This window comes from Crocuta crocuta, unplaced genomic scaffold (genome assembly GCF_008692635.1).
Source record: "Crocuta crocuta isolate KB4526 unplaced genomic scaffold, BGI_CrCroc_1.0 scaffold445, whole genome shotgun sequence".
Classification (NCBI taxonomy): domain Eukaryota; kingdom Metazoa; phylum Chordata; class Mammalia; order Carnivora; family Hyaenidae; genus Crocuta; species Crocuta crocuta.
This window is the reverse complement of record NW_027530847.1, coordinates 2,626,641-2,653,164: the sequence shown is the minus strand read 5'-3', so window position 1 is coordinate 2,653,164 and position 26,524 is coordinate 2,626,641. Positions and strand designations below refer to the sequence as shown.

Sequence of the window (26,524 nt, the reverse complement as noted above, 5' to 3'; positions counted from 1 at the left end):
GAGAGAGAGAGCAAGGAAGGGATGGAGAGAGAGAGGGAGAGAGACTCTCAAGCAGACTCCATGCTATCACAGAGTCTGATGCCGGGCTTGATCCCATGACTGTGAGATAGACTGTGAGATAAAGACCTGAGCTGAAATCAAGAGTCAGACACTTAACCAACTGAGTCACCCAGGCTCCCCCAGCTAGATTCTTGATGGGAATTGGTCTTTCCTCTTGCTGAGGGGAACCATGCCTCCTCTGTTGCCAGGGGGCCGCCCTGTTACTGCCCAGGTCAAGCCCCACTCTGGCTTCCACCTGAATTGTGCCCTGGGCTCCCAGCTGCTGCCCTTCTCTCTCTGCAGTGTAACCCGGTGATGATCGATGCCATCAAAGTGTCTGCTGCTCACAGGGCCCGCTACTTCTGGGGCAACCTGCCTGGAATGAACAGGTAACAAGGGGCTCAAGCTGGGTCAGGTAGCAGCTGCGTTACTAACTGTGAAATCTTGTGATCCAGAGAATCATTCAAACCTTCTAGAAAGCATTGACTCTGCTTAGAAATGGCCCCAGCTGGGGTTCAGACCAGTCCCTGGTGTTAATGGCTGATGCCTGTTGGGAAGTATAGCAACTACCTGGAAATCTGAGGCCGGGACTCCTTCGTCTTCTCTGACTTGTTCCCACGCTGCCCAAGGATGCCTGGAGCCAGACTCTAGAGCAGATTGCTGATAGCCCACCTCTTCTCCCAGTTGCTCTCCAATCAGGAAACATAAGTAAATTGTTAGATGAAGTGATCCCTGGATGAGGCCTGTGGTGACTAGCCAGGTGGCCGCGCCGTGATAACCTGTCTCCCTTGGAACTTTTGGTCAATCTTTTCATGTTGAAAGCCACAAAGTCAATGGCATTGCTGAGGATTCATTATCTCCTGTGTGCAGTTTCCAGGAGAACAACCTGCTAATTAAGAAACCAAATGTGATGGTCATGTGACATCCCAGACTTGCAAATGAGTTGAGCTTAAAAAAAATATGTCTCCTTTAGAAGCAAGGAGTGGAAGCATAATTTTCAGGCATTTAGCAAAGTGTGAACAGAGGGGAGAAAGTGCTGGAATAGCTTGTAGGATTTCTGTTGGGCATGTTGTGGTTTTTTTTTTTAATGTTTTTTTAAAAATTTATTTCTGAGAGAGCGAGAGAGACAGAGCATGAGCAGGGGAGGGTCAGAGAGAGGGGGAAACACAGAATCCGAAGCACGCTCCAGGCTCTGAGCAAGCTGTCAGCACAGAGCCCGACGCAGGGCTTGAACCCACGAACCGTGGGATCATGACCTGAGCTGAAGTCGGACACTTAGCCGACAGAGCCACCCAGGCGCCCCATGGGTATGTTGTGTTTTTATTTGGCTAATCAGCCAGTGAAATGGAAAATGTCCATGTCTGGATGAAGTGGGCTCTTGCACTCAACACATGAGCTCTCTGTGCCAGGCCCTCCTGTGGGTGCTGCTAGCTTAGTTGTAAACTCGTTAGATGTCCGTCTTGGCTCATGGAGTCGACATGCTCATGGCAGATCAGTAGAGAAGACAGTCAATAATTTTGGAGTCATGGCTGGAGGTGGGGGCATTGTAAGAACTAGCGGGGAGGCTTTTCCTTCCAGCAGGGCCTTAAGTGAAAGGGTAGAGGTGCACAGCTATTTAAACAAAGGACAAACATTCCAGGCAGAAGGAATAGGGGAAAAGGGGCAGTATTCACTAACGCATTGGAAGACCAGCTCAGAGAGCAGTGTTCCAGAGGCCAGAGTGGCCGGGGCAGTAAGGCAAAGGACTTGGAAGTATGGGCCGAGTTATGTGGTCGTAACATAGGAATCTATGAGCTGTTTTAAGCAAGTGAGAATTGGATCTCATATTCATGGTCCTTGCTCATAGAAGGATGGACAGTAGCAGTATGAGGGCAGCAATGGGGAGACCAGTGAGGCCCCAGCAGGCACCATCCATACATACTCAACACAATGCAAGTAAGGCTCTCGGTGGGGGAGGGGCGTGGCAGCTCAGGAGTCCTGTGGAACTTCACAGAGGATTGGATTGTGGGTAATGTGAGAGTAGGAATAACAGAATTTGCCGATGCATTGGGTGTAGGGTATCAGATGAAAGGGGCCTGCGGCAGAGTCTCCAGAGCTTCCTGCCTGAGTTGTGAGAAGAACGGAGTGGCTACAGCTGTGCCCTACAGGGCTGTAGGAGGGGCGACCCAACCATCACCTCGTGGCCACAGACCCAAATCCAACCATTAGTCCAAACACCTTGGTTGTGTAGAGTCGGAACACACCTATGCTGTGTCCCCCAGCTGCCTTCACTCCCTTGGGTTCAGGGGAAGACTCAAGATTCAGGTTAGGCAGGCATTTGAAATCTGGAAGGTGAGGTCAGGGAAATCTCTGACAGAATCTAGGGGAATGTTTTGTGTGATCCAGTGGCCCCTCTTATGGGCACCATATTCATTCTTAAGTCTGATTGCCTTTTGGCCTTGAAGTTCCTAACACAGGGGTTGCTGTGGTGTTTGTTCATCAACTCTGTGCGTTCAGACCTTTCTCTGGTTTTCTGCTCTAGAACTGCTTAACCCCTTGGCTCCTCAATTTCTGGCCCTTCCCCTTCTCTGGCATCTGCCTGCCTTTCTGTATTTGCAGGTTTTAATGGGAAAAGGTAAAAGGGTAATTGGTAGTATTGTGAACTACCTCCTGTCTCTCTTGTACCTCCCTTTTAGCCCTGAAAGCTTCTGGAGGCCGCATCCCCCCTGTAAACCACCAAATCATGTGCTGATGTGCTAGTTGTAACAAGTAGACCTAATGCAAAGACGTAATCCAAGCTCCTGTTGAGGCCCAGAGAGGTGGCCTAACTTGCTCAAGGTCACTCAGCCATTTAGCAGTTGGGGCTGGACTGGAGGGGTTTTCTGACTCTTTCTGTGTGCTTTCCCTCCTCCTGCTCTCTCGGGGGAGAGCTCTGCCTAATATTAAAATTTGGAAACAGGGAGCGTTCTCTCTGGGATATTGGGCTGCTCCTTCAAGGGGCTAGTCTCTCCATGGCTTTGTTGAAAAGTCTGGTGCTCTTGCCAGGCTCATTATTTTTTTTATCAGGTATTTGTAGCAAGTTCACTGCCAGAGCTCATTTTGGCAGTCTTCGGCCCTCACTCCCACCGTGGGGAGCGCCTAGCCGAGGCCCCTTTATAGTTGGTAGAAAGTAATGGGTTTTGGATGTTCCCAGGCCCGTGATAGCATCAAAGAATGATAAACTCGAGCTGCAGGACTGCTTGGAGTTCAATAGGACAGCAAAGGTAAGATGTTCTAACAATGGTCTCTGGAAACACACTTGGTGACCTCCAAGCGAGGACTTGACCGTGGTGTCTAAGTTTGCTCCTGCCACCCCCACCCCCCACATGACTCCCTGGTGCTGGGCTTCTTTTCCCACGTCCTTGCTCTGTCCCATCTTTAGGCACAGCGTAGGAGAGGTTCTTGATAAACAAATAATCACCATGAGAAAAGGCAACTAGACTTTCCAATTGTGAATATGTACTCCATAGACGTAGAGACTCAGATGATTTCAGCTTGTTCTAGTAACAAACGAGTAAGTCTACCTTTGACCCCTAAAAAAATTTGTGAAGTCATAGATAATTATATTAAGACCTCCATAAATGTAATGTTTACATCACGCTAAGTTTTATTCATTCAAAACCCAGTGAGCCATTCTCTACAATCTGGGTGGGTTTTTACTTTTGCTTAATCTGCTTGGTCAATAACCCCGGTGTTTTCATGGCCCCCACGTGATCTCATTCATGGTCACTTTTTTGTTTATCTGCTGTTCTCTGTGAGGCTTGTCCTTCATGTTCGTTAACTTCTTGGTGTTTGTGGGAAGCACAATGTTCTTGCCTTTCCAGCTCTCCTTTTCTCACTCCCTCTGCCTCCCTTTCTGCTGCACCTGCCTTTCCTCCCGCATCTTCCCTAGGTGCCTTTGAGCCTTGACTTGACCCCGACCCTTCATTCTGCGCTCACTCCATGATGTCGTTTTGTTCTCCAGTTAAAGAAAGTACAGACAATAACCACCAAGTCGAACTCGATCAGACAGGGGAAAAACCAACTTTTCCCTGTTGTCATGAATGGCAAAGAAGATGTTTTGTGGTGCACTGAGCTAGAAAGGTGAGCAGGGCTGCACGTGAAGAGGGAAATCCCACAGGCAGAGAGAAAGGGGAAGAACCCATGGTTAAGGATGCCGGCACAAATGGCCAGGTGCTTGCCTTAATTTGCACGGTCGCACTGACCTATGCTCGTGGGGCTGGAAATAACACCTTTGCAGAGTCAGTGCTGGCTTTCCTGGTAGAAATGGCAGGAGGGTGGTGGTGAGGAATCTGGAACACGAGGTTGTTAGTCTGCACCATCTCCGTTGTGGCTGTGCCGCCTGGCAGCTACCTGCCCCGACATGCTGGGTTCCAGGGTGTCTGAGTAGCCAGCTCAAGAAAACCCAACTGACTTGCCAATTGTCTTTCTGAGAAGATTTCTTCTGCCACATCGTTGGTTCTAAAGCTGATTCCTGCTTAGCCACAGTCTGCCGTCTCCATTTCTATTTGGCTAAGTTGGTAGTTTAACTATTTTGATTCAAAAAGCCAGCTCTTGGATTTCAATTGTCCTATTCTGGTTTCAATTTTTGTTTTCTTTTGTTTTTCCTTATTGTTAGAAATGTAGGAAGGGCTATGACTAGTCCCCGTTACACGTTTGGCTGTGTCTCCGGATTTGGTAGCGTATCATTATTCCAGTTATTTCAGTCCTATGGCTGGTTTTATTTCTAATTTGATTTCTTAACAAGTCTTCTTAGTATAAAAGTAAGTTCTGATTTGTAGAAAGAAACCGATGGGTATCCTTGCCCATTCATCTTGTGGGCTCTTCTGTAGTTGGAAATGTAAACCTAATATGTTGGGCTGGCCCTGTGAAACGGGGGCTGGTGCAGATGGCTGTCATTTTATTGGCCAAACGACACAGGAGCCTAAGGTGTTACATCCCTGGCGTGTTTCTTAACATTCACTCAGCCTAACATTCACTCAGCCGTTGGCCCAGTGGTGTGCTCTTTAGAATTAGTTTGTAAACTCGGGAAAGACTGAGGTCCAGTGTATCCGCAGCCTCTCACCAGGCCTGGTAGAATCCCACAGAGGAAGCTCTTGGTCTGTTCGGTTGCCATCTGCCATTATGTCCAGCTTGGACCTTGATCTCACAACTGGCTCTGAAGAGATAAAGAAAATGCAGGATATATCAGTATAGTCAGTGAATTATTTGAGCAGGTGATAACCCACTTCTGGAAGTGTCCTTATTTCTTATTAAGGAGATTGCCTAACTCTTCTCATCTTGTAGTTTGAGGCAGCTACAAGTCTGTCTGTTTGCTGTCTGGGTTTCTTGGCATGTATTCACTCATCCATCCATCCAGTTATTCACTCATTCTTATGGGAAAGGTCCACGGAGCACCGGCTATGTGCCGGGAGCCCAGCGCTAATGCTTGGCTATGTACAGAACAGGCATTCTCACATAGGAACCCTGCCCTCGTGTTCTGAAGGACCAGTGCCCCTGACCTCTGGAGGTCAAGAGAGGGCTCAAGTGAAGGCCTGGTTGGCCTGATGGGATAAAGAGCAGAAAGAGCAGTGCCATGCTGTTTCCATCGAGGATCTTCCAGTGGTGCTAAGCCTGCTGGCAGGGGCGCTTCTGACTCCCTATCTCTGCTCTGGTGCCTCCTGCCAGGATCTTCGGCTTTCCTGTACACTACACGGATGTGTCCAACATGGGCCGCGGTGCCCGCCAGAAGCTGCTTGGGAGGTCGTGGAGTGTGCCCGTCATCCGACATCTCTTCGCCCCCCTGAAGGACTACTTTGCCTGTGAATAGCCCCCCAGGCACCCTGAGCCCAGGAGACTGGGGCAGGTGGGGCAGAGCCAGGACCCAGAAGGTACAGCCCCAGCTCTGCCCTTCCTCTGCTCAGCATCGTGGGGTCGCACCCCCCAACCTCCGCAGGAACAGAGCCGCGTGACCCCCTCCTGGCAGGGAAAGCCTGAGGGGCCGCCCTCGTGCACAATTCAGACCTGGCTGCTAGGAGTGGCCAAACACGGTGCTTATTTTGTCTTCTAAAATTTTTAAAACTTGAAGTAGATAGTAAGATGGCTTTTCATTTTCCCCTCCTGGGTTTATTGCTCAGAGAAGCAATGGCTAAGATACCAAAACCACAGTGCCGACAGCTCTCCAATACTCAGGTTAATGCTGAAAAATCACCCAAGACAGTTATCCCAAGAGTTGGATTTTTTTAAAAACAACTGCAGCTCCTTGTTTCTAGGAGTGTGCATGGTAGACATGTAGCTAAGCGATATTTTAAGGGCCCTGGATGTTTTTCTCTCTAGGGCTAGCAGAAGAGGAAATGATGTCTATGTCTTTCTTGAATTTTCCCCGGCACATTCCCCTGGCCTCAGTATAAAGGGCTGGGACCTGCTGTTGGGGCCCGTGTAGAGTATTTTCCGTAACGATGATGATTTCAGCAGGGATGACCTCATCATCACGTTCAGGGCTACCCCCCCCTCCACAAACCCAAGGGGAGGGCCACCCTTAGCAATATCCCCCCCTGGTGACTGCAATAGAACCCAGAACCCTCCGGGGAGCTCAGGAAGGGGTGGGCTGGGTTATCAGCTGCCGTATACTCTGCGGAAGGGTATGGCTTCTCACTACCTCCTTTCCCACTGGAAGGGGGCAGAGGAGTAGGCTTAGGGAAGACATCCCCGCCCGCCCCCAAAATGCACCCTTCCAGACTACTCTGCAGGCACAGGCCCCCACATTAGAATTAGGATCCCCAAATTCCTCAACCTTTTCCTAAAACTGAGAAGCAGTGACAGCCGGGGCACAAGCACATGGCCCGCACTCTCCCCTCATCTAAGAGATTGCAGGGGGAAACTGCAATAAAAGCTCGTCCCTCCCTCCAGAGATTTTAAAGTCCTTTTGTATTCAATGAGAAGTGGTTTTTAGGGGGAACGGGAGGTCGGGAAAGCTGCATTTCAGAAATGCTGTCGTAATGGTTTTTAACACCTTTTACTCTTCTTACTGGTGCTATTTTGTAGAATAAGGAACAACGTTGATAGGTTTTGTGGGAATTTTTTTATACACTTTTTTTTTTAATCACAGACTTCTATTTTTATGTTTTAACATTTTCATAAAAAAATTTTTTTTTGTAACGAGCCACGTAACAAGTATGGGGGAAAATTGTGCCTTGTTTCAACAGTCTTGCTAATTTTTAGGCTGAAAGATGACAGATGCCTAGAGTTTACCTTATGTTGAATTAAAATCAGTATTTCTCTAACAGTCTGGTGTCCCTTCTTTTGCAGGTCAGATGGGTGGGATGTGGGAGGAGGGCCTGATGCCAGCGGAGAAGGTGGGCATTCAAGTAGGCCCTTGGCTCATGCAGCAGGCACAGTGTAGAATACTGGAGTGAGCTTATGGTCTAACGCACCGGTCCCCAAACTCCAGTGTACAAGCCTCCCCTGTCAGGCCTGTTCAAGTGGAGATTTCTGGGCCCCATTTTGAGTTTGACTCATTCTCTGGAGTAGAGACTGAGAATTCGATGCTGCTGGTCCAGGGACCACAGTGGGTTAGTTAATGAGTTTCTAAACCTGGTTCTCAGAACTTCAGGAGTGGAGCCTTTGAGTTCATTTAAAGGCTTGAGGTCTGGAACAGCCATCTTCAGGTTTTCCCTTTTCCCAGAGAGCACGTGAGAGTGAACCCTAAGCCTCAGGAAGAGGGCAAGGCTCCACACTCAAGCCTGTATCCCGATGCAGGGACTATACTCCCCTCGGATCATGACCTGGGCCAAAATCAAGTTACGCTCAACCGACTGAACCATCCACGCGCCCTTCCAGGTTATTTCTTCTAGCTCTTGGGTAGCTGATCAAGGTGATTAATGACCCCAGAATCCCAGGGCTGCTTCTCCCAGTTCTCTACACCTTTTTTGGATTCCCTTGCACCTGGTTCCACTGCCCCCAAGTTGTCCTGTCTCCATTTAGTCACAGGACTCATGGTAATAGCCCCAGGAGTCTAACCTAGTTGCCTGTGGCCACAACTCTGAGTAGTGTCCCCATTGCTCTTCAGGACTTTTCCCAGGGCCAGCCAGCCAGGTGTCTCAGTACCCCAGCCCATCATGCCATAGTCGTATCACTAGGTCTAGCCTTTGATAGGGGACTAGGAGCCAATGAAGATTTCAGTGGTTAGCTGGTGCTTGCCGGGGAACAAGGTATGTAAACAAGTTGCACATGTTAATGAATTAATAGACCGTCACCTGGATGTGGCAACTACATGAGCCTCTCCCTTTCTTCCAACATAAAAAGGGTTCCAGTGTTGGCCACCTCCATGACTATGGTTGTGTGCCTTATTAAGGCCATTGTAGAGGAGGATGAGAAACGTTTTGCATGTGAGTCACCATGGTGAGGCAGTTGGCAGTTAGAAGCGGGCTGGCGCTCCTGAGGTGTGGAGGTCCCAGGGGCCTGGGCTGCCCTATTAAGCCATCTCAGTGTGCAGTGCTGCACCAAATACCAGGACAGGATGAAGCAAAATAAACAGCCCCGGCCTCGAAACCCCAAGAGAGGAGCTGGACTAGCCCTCCAGGTGAGGGGCCCTTGGGTGGCCTGGTCTGTGTGTGGGACAGGGTGGGGCTGGCTTTGGAGGGGCTCTCGAGGCTGTTTTTTTCATGAGATGGGGGCTAGGTTGGTATCTACACGATCCCAGGCCCAATGGTGAGGGGAAAATGCAGTGAACATTCTGACCTGGGGGAGTGGTTGGACCTTGTGCCACCTGTGGTCCTTTTCTGGAACAGTCTTCCAGTTGCCTGGGGGCTCTATCCAGGAAGACTGCATCTTTAACAGGCAAGGACCATAAATCCTGCCTACTTCCCAGGGCTGCTTGTGAGTGTTCAAGGGCATAATCTGGGTAAAGAGCTTTGCCTGGTTCCTGGCAGGCAGTAATCCTGTACCGGATGGCATTGTGATAACAAAAGCCACTAGTCAGTGCAGTGTTAATGCCAGGGTACTGGTAGTGATGGTGACATCCGATATGTATTAATAAGTCCTAAAGTCTTGAAGGGCAGGGGAATAATCCCCCACGTGCTGGGCTGATGATGCAACAACATCTTGTGTTGAAGTTGTGCTCATCATCCCCCCCACCCCACCCCACGCACATACACATCATGTTAGGGTCCCCTTGCCCCTTAGGGAGAGTTGACGGGGGTGGCCTTGGGGTCTGCCACCCCAGAGTCCTGTGGAAGGGATCTTGCAGAAATACATTTTCTGGTCCAGTATGCATTCTAGAACCACACATTGCACTTGGTTATTTTTTATTTTTAAAACTTGCGAAATCTACAGAGCCATGCATACATCCTGGTATTTCAGGGCTTATAACCTAGTGTGTTCTCCTTACTTCATCCTGAGGTCTAAGCAATTGTAGAAGGAAAATAGAGGTGGGCATTACTGGAGTTGGTTATTTCTTTGCATCTTTCACATGCTGTCTGGAACAGCCTCCTTGCCAAACTGGCCCTTCAGTTCTTACCTCCCAGGAAGCCTTCTTTGCCCCTATTCTAGGCAGGATTAGAAGCCATTTCCTAATCTGAGTCCTCCTTCACTGTGGATAGATAGGAGAATTTATCTTAGCACACAGCGCACTGTATTATAATTTAGTTTTGTAGTCCTCTCCCTTGAACTTGTGAAGTGCCTAAAGCAGCTGAGGCCTCCCAACACTAGTTTTTAGTTCACTTGTCATACGTTTGGAAAATTTAGGCCTTGAAAAGTCATAGTTTTTTGTTTTATTTTGTTTTTGGAGAGGGGACTCACAATTTCTACCTGCAATAATGAGATCACTCCCATGTTAAAATAATTGCTTTAAGACATATTAAAGTCTCCGAAGCTATTCCTCCTGCTGGATAGAAACTTTTTTTCCCCCCTTATTCTCTGGTCTTCTGCAGTCAAGGCTTAATCTGACCCAAATAACCTTGGCTAGTGCCCTCCTGAGCAACACCCAGACTGGAAACTTTTAAGAGCTCAGAGGCTAGGGGCACCTGGGTGGCTCAGTCGGTTGAGCGTCCGACTTCGGCTCNAAAAAAAAAAAAAAAAAGAAGCTCAGGCTAGGGGCGCCTGGGTAACTCAGTCAGTTAAATGTTTTACTTATGTTTTTAGCTCATGATCTCACAGTTCATGAGTTTGAGCCCCACGTCAGACCCTACACTGACAGTGTGGGGCCTGCTTGGGATTTCTCTCTCCCTCTCTCTCTGCCCCTCTCTGGCTTGCTCTCTCTCTCAAAATAAATAAACATTAAAAAAGGATTAAAACAGACAAGTTCAAAGGCTAGGTGCATGTGGCTGGCTCAGTCAGTAGAGCCTGAGACTTTTTAACTTGGGTCAAGGGTTTCAGCCCCTCTTTGGGCCTAGAGCTGACTTCATTTTTTTTTTTTTTTTTTAATCTTTGAGAGAGAGCGAGCATAAGCAGGGGAGGGGCAGAGAGAGGGAGAGACACAGAATCCGAAGCGGACTCCAGTCTCTGAACAGAGCCCCAGGCTATGCTGGAATTTACTAACAAGAGATAAGGACCTGAGCTGAAGTCAGATGCTTAACGGACTGAACCACCCAAGGCTCCCCCAAAGAGACGGGCTTAAGAAAAAAAAAAAAAGCTTACTATCAAATACCTAGGGCCTGATTGATCAGAAAAAAAATAAATGTGGAACACATGAATAAATGATACCCAGACAAAACCCAGCTCAAAACCTGGGTCAGCTTCTGTGATGTTAGCCAAGTCAAGTGACATCTCTGAGCCTCGGCTTCCTCTTTTGTGAAGTGGGTGTAATTCAGTCTTTTCAGCAAGTCAGGCAGTGGGACACAGACTGAGAAGATCCTTGTTTCCGTGTAACTTAAGGAAAGGCAGACAAAGGCATAAGCGAATAAACACGAGGACTTCACAGGTACTGAGAGGAAAAGAAACGGATGCTGAGATTACAGGATTATCACAGAGTGTTCACAGAATGTGTCTCTGAGGTGACTTTTTAGTCTTTCCTCAAAGCTCCTATCAAGTATCTTTCTTATCCAATCGCCCATTTTTGTAGAAATTCATTGTAAAACCGATTTTTTTGGCTCCTGGGGTGGAGAATTTGTAACCGGAATCCTACTAGGCAGGCAAACCCGGACTGGGTTGGGATCTCATTGGCTTCGNCGCGGGCGGCCGGGCGGGCGGGGTCGAGCGGTTTGAACGAGACGAAGACGGAACCGAAGCCGGGCACAGGCACTGGACGCGGTTCCGCCGAGAGCCGGTGAGCCGGCTAGTGGGCACGAGGGGGCGGCCGGGTGGTGGCCGGGTGGGTTTCGGGCCGGACNAGGAGGGTGCCTGGGCCGCTTCTCAAGGCCGTGCAGATCGGGCCCGGTGGGGGGAAGGGAGGGGCCGTGACCCGGCGCGCGCGGGCTGGGCTGGGGGCGCGCGCTGAATTCTGCCATGGGCGGGGCCTCGGGCCGGAAGTGGGGGCTGCCTCTTGGCAGCGTGGGGGCTTGTGGGCCGCGGCCTAGGCGTGCGACCCGGACAGCGGTGGCGGGCGGTTCCGGGTTGGCCAGACTGTGTAGGGGGTGTGTGTGGTTGAAGTGAATCTGGTCAGGGGCTCTGGGGACCCCCGCCGTAGGAAGCTGTTCCTGATGGTCAAGAGTTCGGTTTTGAATTAAGACCTGGATTCCATTCCTTGCTGTGTGACCTTGGGCAGGTGCTGGAACCTCTCGGCCTCAGTTTCCTCATCTGTAAAATGGGGACAATGATAAGACTACCGAAAGCTTTTATCCCAGTACGGGGCAAAAAGTAGGCCAGCTCAATGGACTCCTTCGTTTCTTCATGCGGTAATTGTTGAGCGCCTACTAAGTGACAGGTGCTGTGCTGTTAGCTATAACCCGGGAGCAGGAGGCAAAGGCTTGCTATCCAGACGTCTCCATTGTAGTAGGGAGACAGATAGGAAATAAGAAAATTAATATGTGGACAAGATAATTTCATATAATTACTATGAAGACAGTATAACAGGGCGATAGGAACAGTGCTTTTTTAGTCTCTGCTTCACAGCTGCCCTGAGGTGCTTCAGGGCAGAGTTGAGCCTCTGCCCCATTTTGAAGATGAAGATCCTAAGGTCCTTTGAAGGGAAGATACACCAGACCTGGCATTCATTTCCCTGTTGGGGTGCCCTAAGAAGTGTAAAAGTAATAGCAGCCATTTGCTTGTTGGGCACTTGCTATGTGCCGGGCATTGTGTTAAGTGCTTGATGTGGCATTGTATCATTTAGTATCTCACTATCTCAAAGAGCTCCTATGTTCATTTTTAAAAATCTTGTAATGTTTATTTCTGAGAGAGAGCAAGAGAGAGACCGTGTGAGTGCATTAGGGACAGAGAGAGGGAGATACAGAATCTGAAGCAGGCTCCAGGTTCTGAGCTGTCAGCACAGAGCTGGATGCGGGGCTCCAACTCATGAACTGTGAGATCATGACTTGAGCTGAAGTTGGAGGCTTAACCAACTTAACCCAGGTACCCCTGTTCATTTTTTTACACATACACTTGATCTTAGTCAAAAGGCCGATAAGCAATATCATTTTTTAAGATTATTTATTTTGAGAGTTGGGGAGACAGAGATCATCTGCATATGAGAGTTCATGCATGCATGGGGGAGGGGCTCAGAGGGAGAGAGAATTGCAAGCAGGCTCTTCACTGTCATCGCTGAGCCCTGACAGGAGGCAGGAACTCCTGAACCATGAGATCATGACCTGAGCTGAAACCACAAGCCGGGCGCTGAACCGACTGAGCCACCCAGGCTCTCCAATCCCATGTTCATTTTACAAACAAGGGACTGGGACTCTTAGAGGTCAAGTGATTTGCTTTATGCTGTCCAACAATTGGCTGAAGACGCATCTGTGATGTGAGAGTCAAGGTTGTTAACATGTATATTGTGCTCCCTCCCTGAGAGCTAGTGTGTTTCGTACCAGTGTGCCCCTTGTGGTGGTGTGTCAGAGTGCCTGGCACTGCTTCTGGCACACAGAGAAGCTTAAGACGTGATGTGCTTTTCACTGAAGTGTTTTCACTGAGATCTCATGTAATCCTCATCACCACCTTGTGCAGAATATAGTGTTCACCTTTCACAGGTGAGCTTTGTGATCCAGAAAGGGTCACGTGTCTTTTTTTCTGGTGGCACCTTCCCCTGTCTTTTCATAGGGCTCAGTGTGCCTTAAAAGTAGTAGGGTGTTCCTCAGCCAGCATCCAATTAGAATGGATTTGAGAACTTGCAAGGAGAGCTGTGAAGGAGGACAGATACCTGGGGAGGTAAAAGAGCTTTTTCAAGGCAGCCGAAACGTCGTCATGGAGCCTTTTAAAGGTGAGGCTTACGTGATGGTCATGGGGTCTTCCATTGAAGCCGAGCAATGGAATTCTGGGGTAAGCCAGAGGTAGCTGTAGCTCTGAGAACGAGGCTCTGTTTTGACTGCCTGGAAGAGCCAATTAATAGGTTGAGTCAGTGGATGTTTATTGCATATCCACAGGGTGCCTAGCCCCATGTATTTAGTGGCTGCCGAGTTTGCGGAGCACATGGGACTAGGTATTAATGTACTGCTAATGAAAGAGTTTTAAATTCTATGATGATGAAAGGCCATTAACGTTTTCTGAGCTGGGGTGTGGTCAGGAGACACACGTGGCTTAACCAGCTGCTTACATTTTATGGTGGCATGACACATTCAATACCCGGAGTGTGTGTGAATGTCGCCAAAATAGATTACAAGCGCTTAGCCTGCGACCGTGTTTTTTGTTTGGATGTGTCTCTCTTTGGTACCTGGTGATAGTATTTTGCACAGTTTCATTCATTCAGGTATTTTAAAGAGGGAGATACTTGATCTGATTTATGATTCAGAAAATTCTTTGTGGTTGCTGTGTAAGGACAGATTGAAACTGTGAGACTAATCTGAAGGCTGCTGCAGTGGGTCCGGATGATGGGGCAGGTCTTGGGCACTGTTTTTGGCACTGCAGGTAGGATGATGACTGAGATGAGGTCCCTCTCTGCCTGGATCTTGTTTGTTTAATATCTGTTATGTGTCAGATCCTATGCCGAGTATTTTATGTACCTTATCTCATTTAAACCTCACATCATAATTTTTAGATGAGGGTGGTATTAACTCGAAAGATAACTGAGGTGTATGCAAGTTACATAACTTGCCCCGGGTCATACAGGGTAAGAGTGACAGCCTCACACCTTAACCCAGGTCTTCTTAGCTTGAAATCCTCAGCTCTTTTCATAGAGCATGTTGCCTTCTGGCCCAAATCTGAAATGGTTCAGAAATGAAGAGATAATGACAATCCAGTGTAATAATAACTATTGTAGAGATTTGAATGAAGTACTGTGGGAGCAGGAATTAATTTCCCAGTGGAGTCAGGAACTAAATTGTGTTGGCTTCCTGTATAAAATGGTTTTATCGTCTGAATTTATTTAAAAATTGTTTTAAATGTTTTATTTATTTCTGAGAGAGAGACAGCATGAGCAGGGGTGGGGCAGAGAGAGAGGGAGACACAGAATCTGAAACAGGCTCCAGGCTCTGAGCTCGCTGGCAGCATAGAGCCCAACACCGGGCTCAAACCCACGAACCGTGAGATCATGACCTGAGCCAAAGTCAGACGCTTAACTGACTGAGCCACCCAGGTGCCCCATAACCCTTTTTCTTGAGACAGACCCCTGGTTTAGATTCTTCTGTGTGGTTAAGGGAGGGACAAAAGTTTTTCATGCACACAAGGTCTCAAGTGCATTCAGCTCAAAATAATCCACATGCCAAAGTGGCATGTTCTGGGGGCGTGGGGTGGGGGGGCTGTCCTGAACCCCTTCACAAACTTAAATGGGAGTGTGATGCTACCCTGTTTAAATCCCCACGATGGATTTAAACAATTACAGAATAAAATTGAAATTCCTTATCTTGGCTTGCAGAGTCCTGACATGATCTGGCTTCTTCATTTCTTTTTCCCCTTCTACTCTCCTTGCTCGCTGGGCCGCGGTCACCTTCCACATCTCAGTGTGTTTGCATCCTTCTGATTCTTAAGCTCAGACATCAAGTCAGAGAGCAGAGAGGCTTTCCCTGACCACATTCCCCAGCACCCTCATTTCCTAAATGGTTGATGAGAAGTGACATTTGTTTGTGTGTTTGGTCAGTGTCAGACTTCCACCACTAGAATGTGAACTACCGGTGGACAGGCAACTGGTTTTCTTGCTTATCCATTTCTTTGGCCTCGAACAGTGCTTGGTATACTGTTAACTGAAGGAGGATGATTATGGCTTCCACATTTAATAGTAATTAAATTACATTTAATAGTAATTTAAGTTACTGTGTTTCTGTGTGTTGTTTTGAACTTGAAAGCCTAGCAGAAGGTTGAAGGGCAGCATTTTCTAGTGGCTGGGAGAGAGTGTGCGTGGTGCGGCTGAATGGGTTTGGCTGCCAGTTCCCAGGGTTTCCGTGTTGAGCCTCCTCTCATCTGTAAAATGAGAATGAGGTGAACCTTGCAGAGAGTTGTCGGGGTAAATGACAAGTGTCTGTGAAGCTCCTTAGATGTCTTCCTGTCCCCAGGTGGTTTAGCAGAGAGTAGCACCAAGGATTCTTCACTGTAAGGTGATTTCCTGTAATGTTCGTAGTACTTAGGGTTTTCAAAAAGTTTTATTTGATTATAAAAGTGGATATACTTTCGAAAAGTTTTATTTGATTATAAAAGTGAATATACTCTTTAAAGAAAATTTGGAAGGGGCACCTGGGTGGCTTAGTCGGTTAAGCGTCCGACTTTCGCTTAGGTCATGATCTCACGGTTCGTGGGTTCGAGCCCCATGTCGGGCTCTGTGCTGACTGCCAGCTCAGAGCCTGGAGCCTATTTCAGAGTCTGTATCTCCCTCTCTCTCTGACCCTCCCCTGCTCATGCTGTCTCTCTCTCTCTCCTAGAAATAAATAAAAATATTAAAAAAAAATAAAATTTGGAAAATAATAAAAACTACAAAGAGAATTAATAAAAGCCCACCATCTGGGGGTGTCTGGGTAGCTCAGTCATTTAAGCGTCTGACTCTTGATTTCGGCTCAAGTCATGGTCTAACGGTTCATGGGATCGAGCCCCACTTTGGGCTCTGTGTTGACAGAGCACAGATTTTGGGATTCTCTCTCTCCCTCCCTTCCTGTCTCTTTCTCTCTCTGCCCCTCCTCTCTCTGCTCAAGTGTGTGCTTTCTCTCTCCCTCTCCCTCTCTCTGTCTCTCCCTCCCTCCCCCTCCCTCTCCCAAAAATAAACAAACATTAAAAAAGAAAAGCCCACTCTGAAGGAAACTTCTGTGAACCTTTCGATATGGTAATTGATAAGTTCTGACTGACATTTTCTCCTTCCTTCCTTCCTTCCTTCCTTCCTTCCTTCCTTATTTGGAGAGAGAGCGTGAGCGAGTGAGCATGTGAGCAGGGGAGGGCCAGAGAGAGGGAGACAGAACCCCAAGCAGGTTCCACACTGTCAGCACAGAGCCTGATGGAGGGCTCAAACCCACAAATCATGAAATCATGACTGAAGCTGAGTAAGAGTCGGACGCCTAACTGACTGAGCCACTCAGGAGTTGCTGGACTGACATTTTCTGAACAGAGAACATTCTTGTTTGTACATTAGCCTCTTTTAACAAAGCATTTAATCATCTCTTTATATAGTGTCTCTGGTATCTTCAGATTTTATACAAATCACATTAGAGTGGGGCCTAACTTTTAGACTGGTGGGTTTTGGGCCATTCATCCAGGGTCATGCTTATGTGTGGCATTCTGAGCTGGTGGGTGGAATCGTAGTGTTTGATTTGGCCTCTTGGGGAAGAATGTGAGGCTTAAAAATTGTCTGCTACAGGGGCGCCTGGGTGGCTTAGTCGGTTAAGTGTCCGACTTTCACTTAGGTCATGATCTCGCGGTTCATGGGTTCGAGCCCCGCGTCGGGCTCTGTGCTGACTGCCAGCTCAGAGCCTGGAGCCTGTTTCAGAGTCTGTCACTCTCTCTCTCTCTGACCCTCCCCTGCTCACGCTGTCTTTCTCTCTCCTAGAAATAAATAAAAAACATTAAAAAAAAATTAAAAAAAAAATTGTCTGCTACAGGTTTGCTCTGGGTGATTCTCCAGGGAACGGCTTGCCCTCCCTTGCATGCCTAATAACGTGAGCCCTTGTCTTTTCCTCACATGCTGTAGAAGATGGCAGTGAACGTATACTCAACGTCCGTCACCAGTGATAACCTAAGTCGACATGACATGCTGGCTTGGATCAACGAGTCTCTGCAGCTGAATCTGACAAAGATCGAACAGTTGTGCTCAGGTAAGAGAGATCCATGATGACATTTTTCCAGAAAAGCCTGCAGGTCCTTTAGGAATGCACAGGTCTTTATCTGACTGCAGAGGCCGCACGTTCAGGTTCTGTGTCAGCCCTGCCCCCGTTCCATTTCTAGAAAGAGCTATGCTGAGAGTGTGCTTCTGGCCCCCGTGCCGCCGTCTCTACATCCTGAGGCTGCCACTCAGCCCGGCTTCTCCAGCTACTCGCTTGTGCATCCAGATTGGAAATATTTTATTTGAGGATGACAATTATAATGGTTCTAGTTTTATACATTATCAGTTGCTTTTCTTATTCCCAAGTAGCACAAGACTAAAAACCGGCAAATGCCATTTCAGCCACAGTTTTATTGAACTGCTGTTTAATAAGGATTTGGCAGAGAGCTAATGATTTAAAACAAGAACAAAAACATGTTTTGTTTTTGTGTATACAAAGTGACATTTAGAAAATTGGAAAGAAGAAAATAAAAAAATGCCCTTAGTTTCAGTATTAAGAGAAAGCTGCCGTTGGGAGATTTTCTTTCACTTTTCCTTGCATATATACATTTGCATATATCCCAGCTTTTTTCAGTTAACTACATTGTGGGTATTCCCTAGTGTCATTCATTGTCATAAATATGACTTTGTTTTTTAAAGTTTATTTATTTATTTTGAGAAAGAGCGAGAAAGTGAGCATGCACACGTGAGCAGGGGAGTGGCAGAGAGAATCCCAAGGAGGCTGTACACTGTTAGCAGAGAGCCTGACGCAAGGCTTGAACTCACAAACCGTGAGATCATGACCTGCATCAAAACCAAGAGCCAGGTGCTTAACCAACTGAGCCACCCAGGTGTCCCAAAAAATGACTTATTTTTTTAAATGGTGATTTTTGAGAGAGAGAAAATGAGAATGAGTGGGGGAGGGGCAGAGAGAGAGGGAGACAGAGGATCTGAAGCGGGCTCTACGCTGACAGCAGAGCCTCATGTGGGGCTTGAACTCACGAACCATGAGATCGGGACCGGAGCCAAAGTCCAATCCTTAACCAGTTGAGCCCCCTCCCCTTCCCCACCCCTGGTGTCTGAAATATGACTTATTTTTAATGGCTGTGTACTATTTCTCTGGTTATGCTGGAGTTTAATATCTTCCTGATTTAGGAACATTTAGGTGGTTTCTCAATTTTCCATAGTGATATCTAGAAATGGAATTACTACATTAAAGGTATGGACTTTAGGCTCTAGGCTCTTGGTAGTTATTTTTCATGAAGGTGTTACTGGTTTCTACGTCCCCTAAAGACTTCCTGTCTCACCTTTTAAGGGTTGTGTTACCTGCTCCTACCTGTCTTGACACAATAAGGATTGTGTTGGGGTTACCAAGACTGGATCTACTACAGATAGGAGGTGGGGTCAAGAATATGCCAGAAGGGTGAGATGAGTATCCTGCTGCTCCTTCAGTTGTTATCTTGTTAGTGGGATAGAGAAGTAGAACCCTCAGCTTCTGTTATGGTAGTAACAACAGTGGTCGTTTAGTTGAACACTTACGTGCCAGAGTCATGTAAATGCTTTTCCAGTATCTCTTCATGTAACTCTCACTGTACTTCCGTGACACAGAATGTTTATTAACTACAGTTTACTGATGAGGAAACGGGCTTAGAGATCTTGAGTAACAAGTCCCCAGTTATACAACCAAGAACAGAATTGAGACTTGAATCTTTGTTTAAATCAAGAGCCGATGTTCTTTGGTCCCCGTGCCCTCCTTGCTCTGCACCCTTCCTTTACTGGTGCCATTTGGACTGATTTAAAATGACTGCTGTCGGGAGCCTGGGTGGTTCAGTCGGTTAAGTGCCTTCGGCTCAAGTCGTGATCTCTGTGGTGACAGCTAGCTCAGAGCCTGGAGCCTGCTTCGGTTTCTGTGTCTCCCTCTCTCTTTGCCCTTTCCCTGCTCTCTCTCTCTCTCTCAAAAATAAACATTAAAAATAAAATGACTGCTTTCATTTATGTGATTTAAAAAAACACAAATTCAGCTTCTGTACTTCCTCATTTTATGGCTAGGTTCTAGTCTTGCTCTTGGTTTCACTTGCCCATTGTATTGTATCCCCTGGGATGTTTGATCTGGGTTTTTCAGGTGGTCAGAGGGAGGCTTTGGGCAGAGTTGGAGCCCACGAGTCAGGCTTGTTTCTCATTAGTTACTTGGGTCGTAGTGGGCACAGGCTGGGCGCAGGTGCTGATTGTTAGCTTAGGTCTTTGCTGCCTTTCCCCCGGTGTCCGTTCGCTTCCTCAGTCCCATCACCACATCCCCATTTGTTTGAGGCTCTTAAAACACTTGTTTGCCCCGTGATTTGTGACTAATATGGGGATGAGGTCATCCTAATTTTCATCAGAGTCGGCGTTTTCACCAGCAGTTTCTCCCTAAAATTTACCTCTTTCTGTATATATGCTCTGAAGTATATTCCACTTACTTAATTGGAAAATGAGAACTCTTTTCATGTGTAGATGAGTGGTACTTGTATGATCTGGCTCCAGGTTTATCTCATTCAGACAGGGAGCTGTGTGGGTAGTCAGGACTGGGCCTGAAGAGGCTTCAGTCTGCTCTGAGCCATCCCTTAATGTTCTAGTTCCGCATCTGTTGTAAACTGGGGAAGTAGGGCCAGGCCCACCTGCTGGGCTGGGCTGTGCTAAGGCTCACCTGTAAAAATAGCTCTCAGATACTGATTCTGTGCCAGACTCTGGAGGTGAGTGTGGATCTCTCTGGGGAGGTGCCTGCTCGTCTTACAGATAAGGAGGCTGCCGTGGGGCACAGCTTACACGTTAACAGAGCTGGTTTTGAACCCAGATCTTTCTGACCACAGAGCCTACACCCTTTTTGCTACATAAATGAGGATCTATTTTTTAAAAGAAGCATTTGGAAGAGAGTTAAACAAATGTGAATTGCATATCATTAATTACAGTGGTACTATCTCATTAAAAATCCCTGTGAAGAATTTCTACTTTTTTTTTTTAATGTTTTATTTATTTCTGAGACAGAGAGAGACAACATGAGCAGGGGAGGGTCAGAGAGAGAGGGAGATACAGAATCTGAAACAGGCTCTAGCCTCTGAGCTAGCTGTCAGCACAGAGCCCGACACGGGGCTCGAACCCATGAACCGTGAGATCATGACCTGAGCCGAAGCCGGATACCCAACCGGCTGAGCCACCCAGGCGCCCCTAGAATTTCCACTTTGTAAGCTGCCTGCCATTTTTCTTATCCTGAATAAAGTGCTTTTCCCCAGCAGAAAATGCTAAGTACAGGACACTTAACTGTGATTTGTAAACAAACTTTCATTCATTCACAGCTAGTTTGCCTCTTGAGAGCTGTTTAGGACTTCTGTCCAAGTATGTGGATGTTTGCGTTGTGTTTCACACTGATGTTTAGAAAACCAGGTCTTGGCTTTTAGTGTGAGACCAAACAGGGTGAGCTGCAGAAACCACGTCCCTGGAGAAGGCCTGCTGCCAGGGGACTGACTGGAGTCATAGGGAAAGTGAGGCTCCTCGGACTCGTGAATTCTCCAAGGCCTGAGCAGTCTCCCCGTAGCCTTTAACCAGAGCTGGTGCCTGGTCCCTCCTGGTCTTACCTCTGATAAGCAGAGGATCAAGCTGACTAGAATTTTCTTCCAAACACAAGCCTAGAAGGGTAGGAATAGCTTTTTCCCTCGAGAAGGCAAAGCTCTAAGGTCCTACACAGTTAATGCGCTGGTTGCCTGTGAAATGGTTGAGTTTTGTCAACATTGTGAACCCCCCACTCCCCTCCCTGTCCCAACAGTGAAACAAGGCTTTGCTTGGCTCTTGTGAGCCAAGGCGAGGATAACTTGCAGTGACAGAGTTGTCAGGTTGTTTAAAGATTTATTTCCATTCCATAGTCTCCCTGTTTTTGAGAGCTATTCACCAAGTATTTTGGAAGGATAGTCATCAAGGAAAAAGCCCAGATCACAGAGAGTGATTTGGATGAGGGATTGCTTGTGCCAGAGAGGGGATGCTGGTTGCTTTTTGTCAACCAGTGCCCTGTTCCCTCTGTTCCATTCCATACTCAGGCCCCTCTGCGTGTTTCCAAGGGTCCAGCATGGTGCTTTGAACCTGTAGAGTGGCCCTCACTGAACGTTTTCGTCTCCCCCTTCTCCAGTTGTCTTCTCCCCTCTGGCCTGGCCTCCTCCGTGTTCCTGTGCTGCACAGAATAGGAAAGGTGTGAGGTGTGCACACGCCCCCTGGCAAATGCTGGATCTTCCTCTTCCTCAGCGTGTTGCAGGAGCCCTTGAGTTTCTGTAAAACAGCCTGTCAGGCTTGCTCATGCTGCTGGGGGTGTGACCAGGCCACCTCCGCTTTGTTTTCTCCTCAGGTTTCCCAGGCACTCCATTTTGGGCCACGATTCCACCGTTCTTCTAGTGTTTCAGGCCTCAGAAGAGGCTAATTCACCAAGTGCAGTATGTCTCCTGAGAGATGTTTTGGATCCAGCCCCTTTTCAGTTTGCTCAGTGCTGCCACAGTGGCCTCCTGGTTCCCTCCGGGTTCCCCGGCCTGCACTCTCTCACTTGTACTACAGCAGTCTGCACCGTTTCTCGGAGGACCCTTCTCCCCACCCCAGTCTCCTCCTTTTTTTTTAAAAGATAGTGCATGAGTGGGTGATCGGGGCAGAGTGAGAGGGAGGGAGAGAGAGAATCTTAAGCAGTCTCCATGCTCAGTGCAGAACCCAACATGGGGCTTGATCCCACAACTCTGGAATCATAACTTGAGCCAAAGAGTTGGTTGCTTAAATGACTGAGCCACCCAGGGGCCCTGAGACCATTTTTATTGAGTCACACCTCTGCTCAAGGAAGTCTCTTTCAACTTTTTTGCTCTTCAAGCACCTCCTTGATTTTTCTTTGCTGCAATTAAAACAAAAATGATAAGAAAATTTTTTTAAATGTTTATTTTTCAGAGAGAAAGCCTGTGTGCATGTGGGTGCTTGTACGTGCTTGGGGGAGGGGCAGAGAGAGAGGGAAACAGGATCTGAAGCAGGCCCCATGCTGACAGCACAGAACCCAATGGGGGGTTAGAACTCATGAACTATGAGATCATGACCTGAGCCCAAGTCAGGCGTTCAACTGACTGAGCCACCCAGACACCTAAAGAAATTTAAAAAAATTTTTTTAAATATTTTTTAAATTTATTTCTGAGAGAGAGAGAGTGAGCGAGCGAGCAGGGGAGGGTCAGAGAGAGAGGGAGACACAAAATCTGAAACAGGCTCCAGGCTCTGAGCTGGCTGTCAGCACAGAGCCCGATGCGGGGCTCGAACCCACGAACCGCGAGATCATGACCTGAGCTGAAGTCAGACGCTTAACTGCCTGAGCCACCCATGTGCCCCAAGAAATTTTTTTCTAATATAAGTAATTTAGGTCTTATGGAACATTAAGAAAACCATAATCTGCTGTAATGTCACAAGTTATTGTTATCTTTTAAATGTATTTTTTCCCTTAATTATGGCTTTATTTATTGAGCACTTATCATAGGCTATAGCACTTTCCAAAGTGCTTTACATACATAACCTGGGAGATAAGGACTTTATCCCCATTTTATACATGGAGAAACTGAGACATAGCAAGGTTAAGAAGCTTGCCCAGTTATTCATTGTAGCTGTATTTTCAGTACTTTCCTATAATTGTTAAACCTAATTGACATACACTATATGTATAGTTTATATTTATTTAAACATTTATTTATTATTGAGAAACAGAGACAGCACGAGCATGGGAGGGGCAGAGAGAGAGAGAGAGACCACAGAATCTGAAGCAGGCTCCAGGCTCTGAGCTGTCAGCACAGAGTCCGAAGAGGGCCTCGAACCCATGAGTGGTGAAATCATGACCTGAGCCGAAGTCGGATGCTCAACCGACTGAGCCACCCAGGCGCTCCTATAGTTTTTATTTTTTGAATAACTGAAGGTTTAAAAATGGCTTAAAATTCAAAAAGAACAAAAAATGGGGCGCCTGGGTGGCTCTCTACACCATCTGCATGGAACCCCCACATGGGGCTTGAACCCATGATGAATGGAGCCAAAATCAAGAGTTGGATGCTTAACCAGCTGAACCACCCAGGCGCCCTGAGGCTGATTTGTAATGTCTGCATTAATGGCTCCTCCTAGCCTTCTTTTTCCAAATTTTATTCCTCCTTTAGGATGACTCACACCTCACCTATTCTCTAAAGTCTGAACGTGCTTACGTGTAGTGGTTAGTGTGTGTTCTGTGGGAGCTCTTCATTCGGAGTCTTCTGACAGGGAAGCGTCTTGTGTGGAATGTTGGCTACACCTTTCGTCTCATTCTTCAGGGGTCTCCGCACCCTAAAGGGTTGAGAGCCAGTGCACTTGAGCTCTTGCAAGCTTTTGGAGCAGGGGTTGCGTTGTTCCATGTTTTCTGCTTGCAGCTCAGACCTTGGTAGGGTGGGGCCTCGGCAGTTGGTGAGACTTGGTAGATGACGCAGTGACACAGGGCTGGGCTGCTTCTACCCGAAGGCTGTCTGTGTCCTCAGGCCACAGGTTATGCGGGCCTCTTCTGCTGTAGATCTTTGGGCCAGCAGCCTTCTGAGAGGACCCTGCTTGTGTTGCAGCCTTTGTTATGAAGGCAGACTGGACCGTAGGCCCCTTCTAACCTGTTCTCTATCCGGTTGAGACATTTATAGGCCAGGAGTTTTCACCCCTTTTGTGAAAAGCGGCTGATAATTTTTTTTCCTTTTAAACATTTACCTTCTTTTTTATGTTCTAATTATAAAAGTAATATTTACAGAGACTTCTGGCCGGCTCACTCAGTGGAGTGTGTGACTCTTGATCTCAGGATTGTGAGTTCAAGCCCCATGTTCGGTTTAGAGTTTACTTAAAAACCAAATAAAACAAAAAAATTTAAAAAGTAATATTTACCGTAGTACATAATTAAATATTTAAAAAATAGAATGCATTTAGTATCATCCCCCAGAGATGGCCACTGTTCAGTCATTTTTGATCTAGAAAACAGTAATTTCATATGGTTTAGCCTGATATGTTATATTTTCTTCTAGTTGTTTTTCTATACATACATATTAAAATGGCTTTTTATATATATGCAGATATTTTTTAGATAAGTTTTTGTATCTTTTCTTTTAATATTGAATCTTGAGTTTCATTCCCCAAATTTAAAAAAAGGTATTTTTATTTTTAATGTTTATGTTTTGAGAGACAGAGCATGAGTGGGGGAGGGGCAGAGACAGAGGGAGACACAGAATCCAAAGCAGGCTGCAGGCTCTGAGCTGTCAGTACAGAGACTGATGTGGGGCTCAAACCCGTCAACCAAGAGATCATGACCTGAGCTGAAGCTGGAAGTCAGACACCCAACCAGCTGAGCCACCCAGGCTCCCTATCCTCCCCAAATTTATTTTGAATACTTGCATAAACTCTCAGGCAGATGGTGTGCAGATTGATTGCTCTTACTGTTAGACATAAAGCTTGCTTCCATTTTTTTTTAACACCTGTGAATAAAGTTAGCATAGCCAGTTTTGCTATTTTTGCCCTATTTTTTTTAAATTGCTGCCTTAGACTGGACCCCCATGTGTTTATTAGCTATTTATATTTCTTTTGTGAATTGTCCAATTACCTTGTCCATTTTTATGAGGTGTTAATGTTTTTCTTTATCATTTCTCGGCTTCAGCCAGTTACAGTGTAGCAGCATGGTGTATCTTTTCCCCTCATCCAGGAAGTGCTTCTTTATTCAACCGTAGAGTGCTCTAAGAGGACATATGGTGGCACTGTGGGAAAGAACGTGGTCAGGGAGTCAGGATACCTGGGGTCTGGTTCTGAGCTTGATCTCTGGCCTCTGTGGTGTTGGGCCACAGGTTTTTGTCCTCAGTTTTTAAATTTTTAACGGCTCTAGGGATTTTTCTGGCTCTAAAATAAGGAACTGTGATCGTTCGTCAAGCAGGTTTTTTCTGAGAAGCTTATGACTGCTGCTTTTAAGTGGTTTTGGTTGACTTTAGCTGGAAGTCCATGGATGGCGTGAGAATAGTGTGCATTTAGTAAATGCACATTATTTTGCGGTTTCAGAAAAGTATCTTTCATGTATAAAGCAGTATTGTGGGTATAGATACGTAATAGATTATTTTCTGTGTGCATGTGTGTGTGTTTATGCATGTGGTGTGCATATTTTAAGTTGATTTTTATGTATCAGATCTATACACTATAGTTGTTAATTATGACTCTTTTTAAATGTAACAGATTACCCTTATTTATGCTTTTAGTTTGTTAAACTTGGTCATTGCCCTCTAGAATTTAGGAAGCTATTGGTATCCCTATTTTAAAAATATAAATATTGCTGATTCAGTCCCTGGTACCTAGAATTCCTTCAGTATATTTTTGTTGGACGCTCATACCCTTAGATCATGACCTGAGCTGAAGTTGGACTTAACCAGCTGAGCCACAGATGTGCTCCTAGATGTTCATTTTTCTTTGTAGTGGTCATTTTATTGTCATGCTGGTTTGTTATTAAGAACAGTTTTAAAATTTCATAGAAACATTTCTTTTCTCCACATTCTAAGTGTGTTAGAACTTAGGTGAAACCAGTCTTGATACTGATTTTGAGAAGTTGACTTTGAAGTCAAGTGGTAATGAAGCTTTTGGGTTTTATAGGTCTACCTTATTATTTTTTTTTAATTAATTGTTTTTTTTTTTTAAGTAAACTCTACCCCCAATGTGGGACTTGAACCCACGACACCAAGATCAAGAGTTGCATGCTCTATCAATGGAGCCAGCCAGACACCCCAATATGATCCAAGTTATGATTTTTTGAATTGTACATGGGTTATATAGGTCCAAGTAAAAAAAAAGCTCATCCTGCTTCTTTAATCAGAGCATTTAATGACCTAAGTGTGTATTTTATTCTCTTGTTGTTCATCCAGGGGCTGCCTATTGTCAGTTTATGGACATGCTGTTCCCTGGCTCCATTGCCCTGAAGAAAGTGAAATTCCAGGCTAAGCTAGAACACGAGTACATCCAGAACTTCAAAATACTGCAGGCAGGTTTTAAGAGAATGGGTGTTGACAAAGTAAGTAAATTTTATTCTTTCATTTAGATTTTTCTTTTCTTTTTCTTTTTTTTAATTTAGGTTGTTTCTTAACTAGTAATTGTTACTTAGGAAGTGAATGCTGCCCCATAATTTTGGACGTGATCCCC

General features: G+C 46.5%; 2 protein-coding genes across 9 annotated transcripts in view; both read left to right on the top strand.

The window, feature by feature from the left end:
* Window positions 1-7,321, top strand: part of DNMT3B (DNA methyltransferase 3 beta) — a 31,000-nt gene extending 23,679 nt beyond the window's left edge. For 5 of the 8 annotated variants that reach the window (XM_077769323.1, XM_077769322.1, XM_077769326.1 and 2 more), the window contains 4 exons: window positions 343-428; window positions 3,212-3,281; window positions 4,022-4,140; window positions 5,725-7,321. In XM_077769323.1, the coding sequence (XP_077625449.1) occupies window positions 343-428; window positions 3,212-3,281; window positions 4,022-4,140; window positions 5,725-5,866 (417 nt within the window). In that variant the 3' untranslated portion in view covers window positions 5,867-7,321. Of the gene's footprint in view, window positions 1-342; window positions 429-3,211; window positions 3,282-4,021; window positions 4,141-5,724 lie in introns of those variants that run through there. The other 3 variants (XM_077769327.1, XM_077769325.1, XM_077769328.1) reach the window with 2 other exon arrangements.
* Window positions 7,322-11,208: 3,887 nt separating this feature from the next.
* Window positions 11,209-26,524, top strand: part of MAPRE1 (microtubule associated protein RP/EB family member 1) — a 28,775-nt gene continuing 13,459 nt past the window's right edge. Inside the window, exons 1-3 of the mRNA XM_077769320.1 lie at window positions 11,209-11,299; window positions 17,222-17,345; window positions 26,251-26,396. Coding sequence (XP_077625446.1) covers window positions 17,225-17,345; window positions 26,251-26,396 — 267 coding nt within the window. The 5' untranslated portion in view covers window positions 11,209-11,299; window positions 17,222-17,224. The remainder of the gene's footprint in view (window positions 11,300-17,221; window positions 17,346-26,250; window positions 26,397-26,524) is intronic.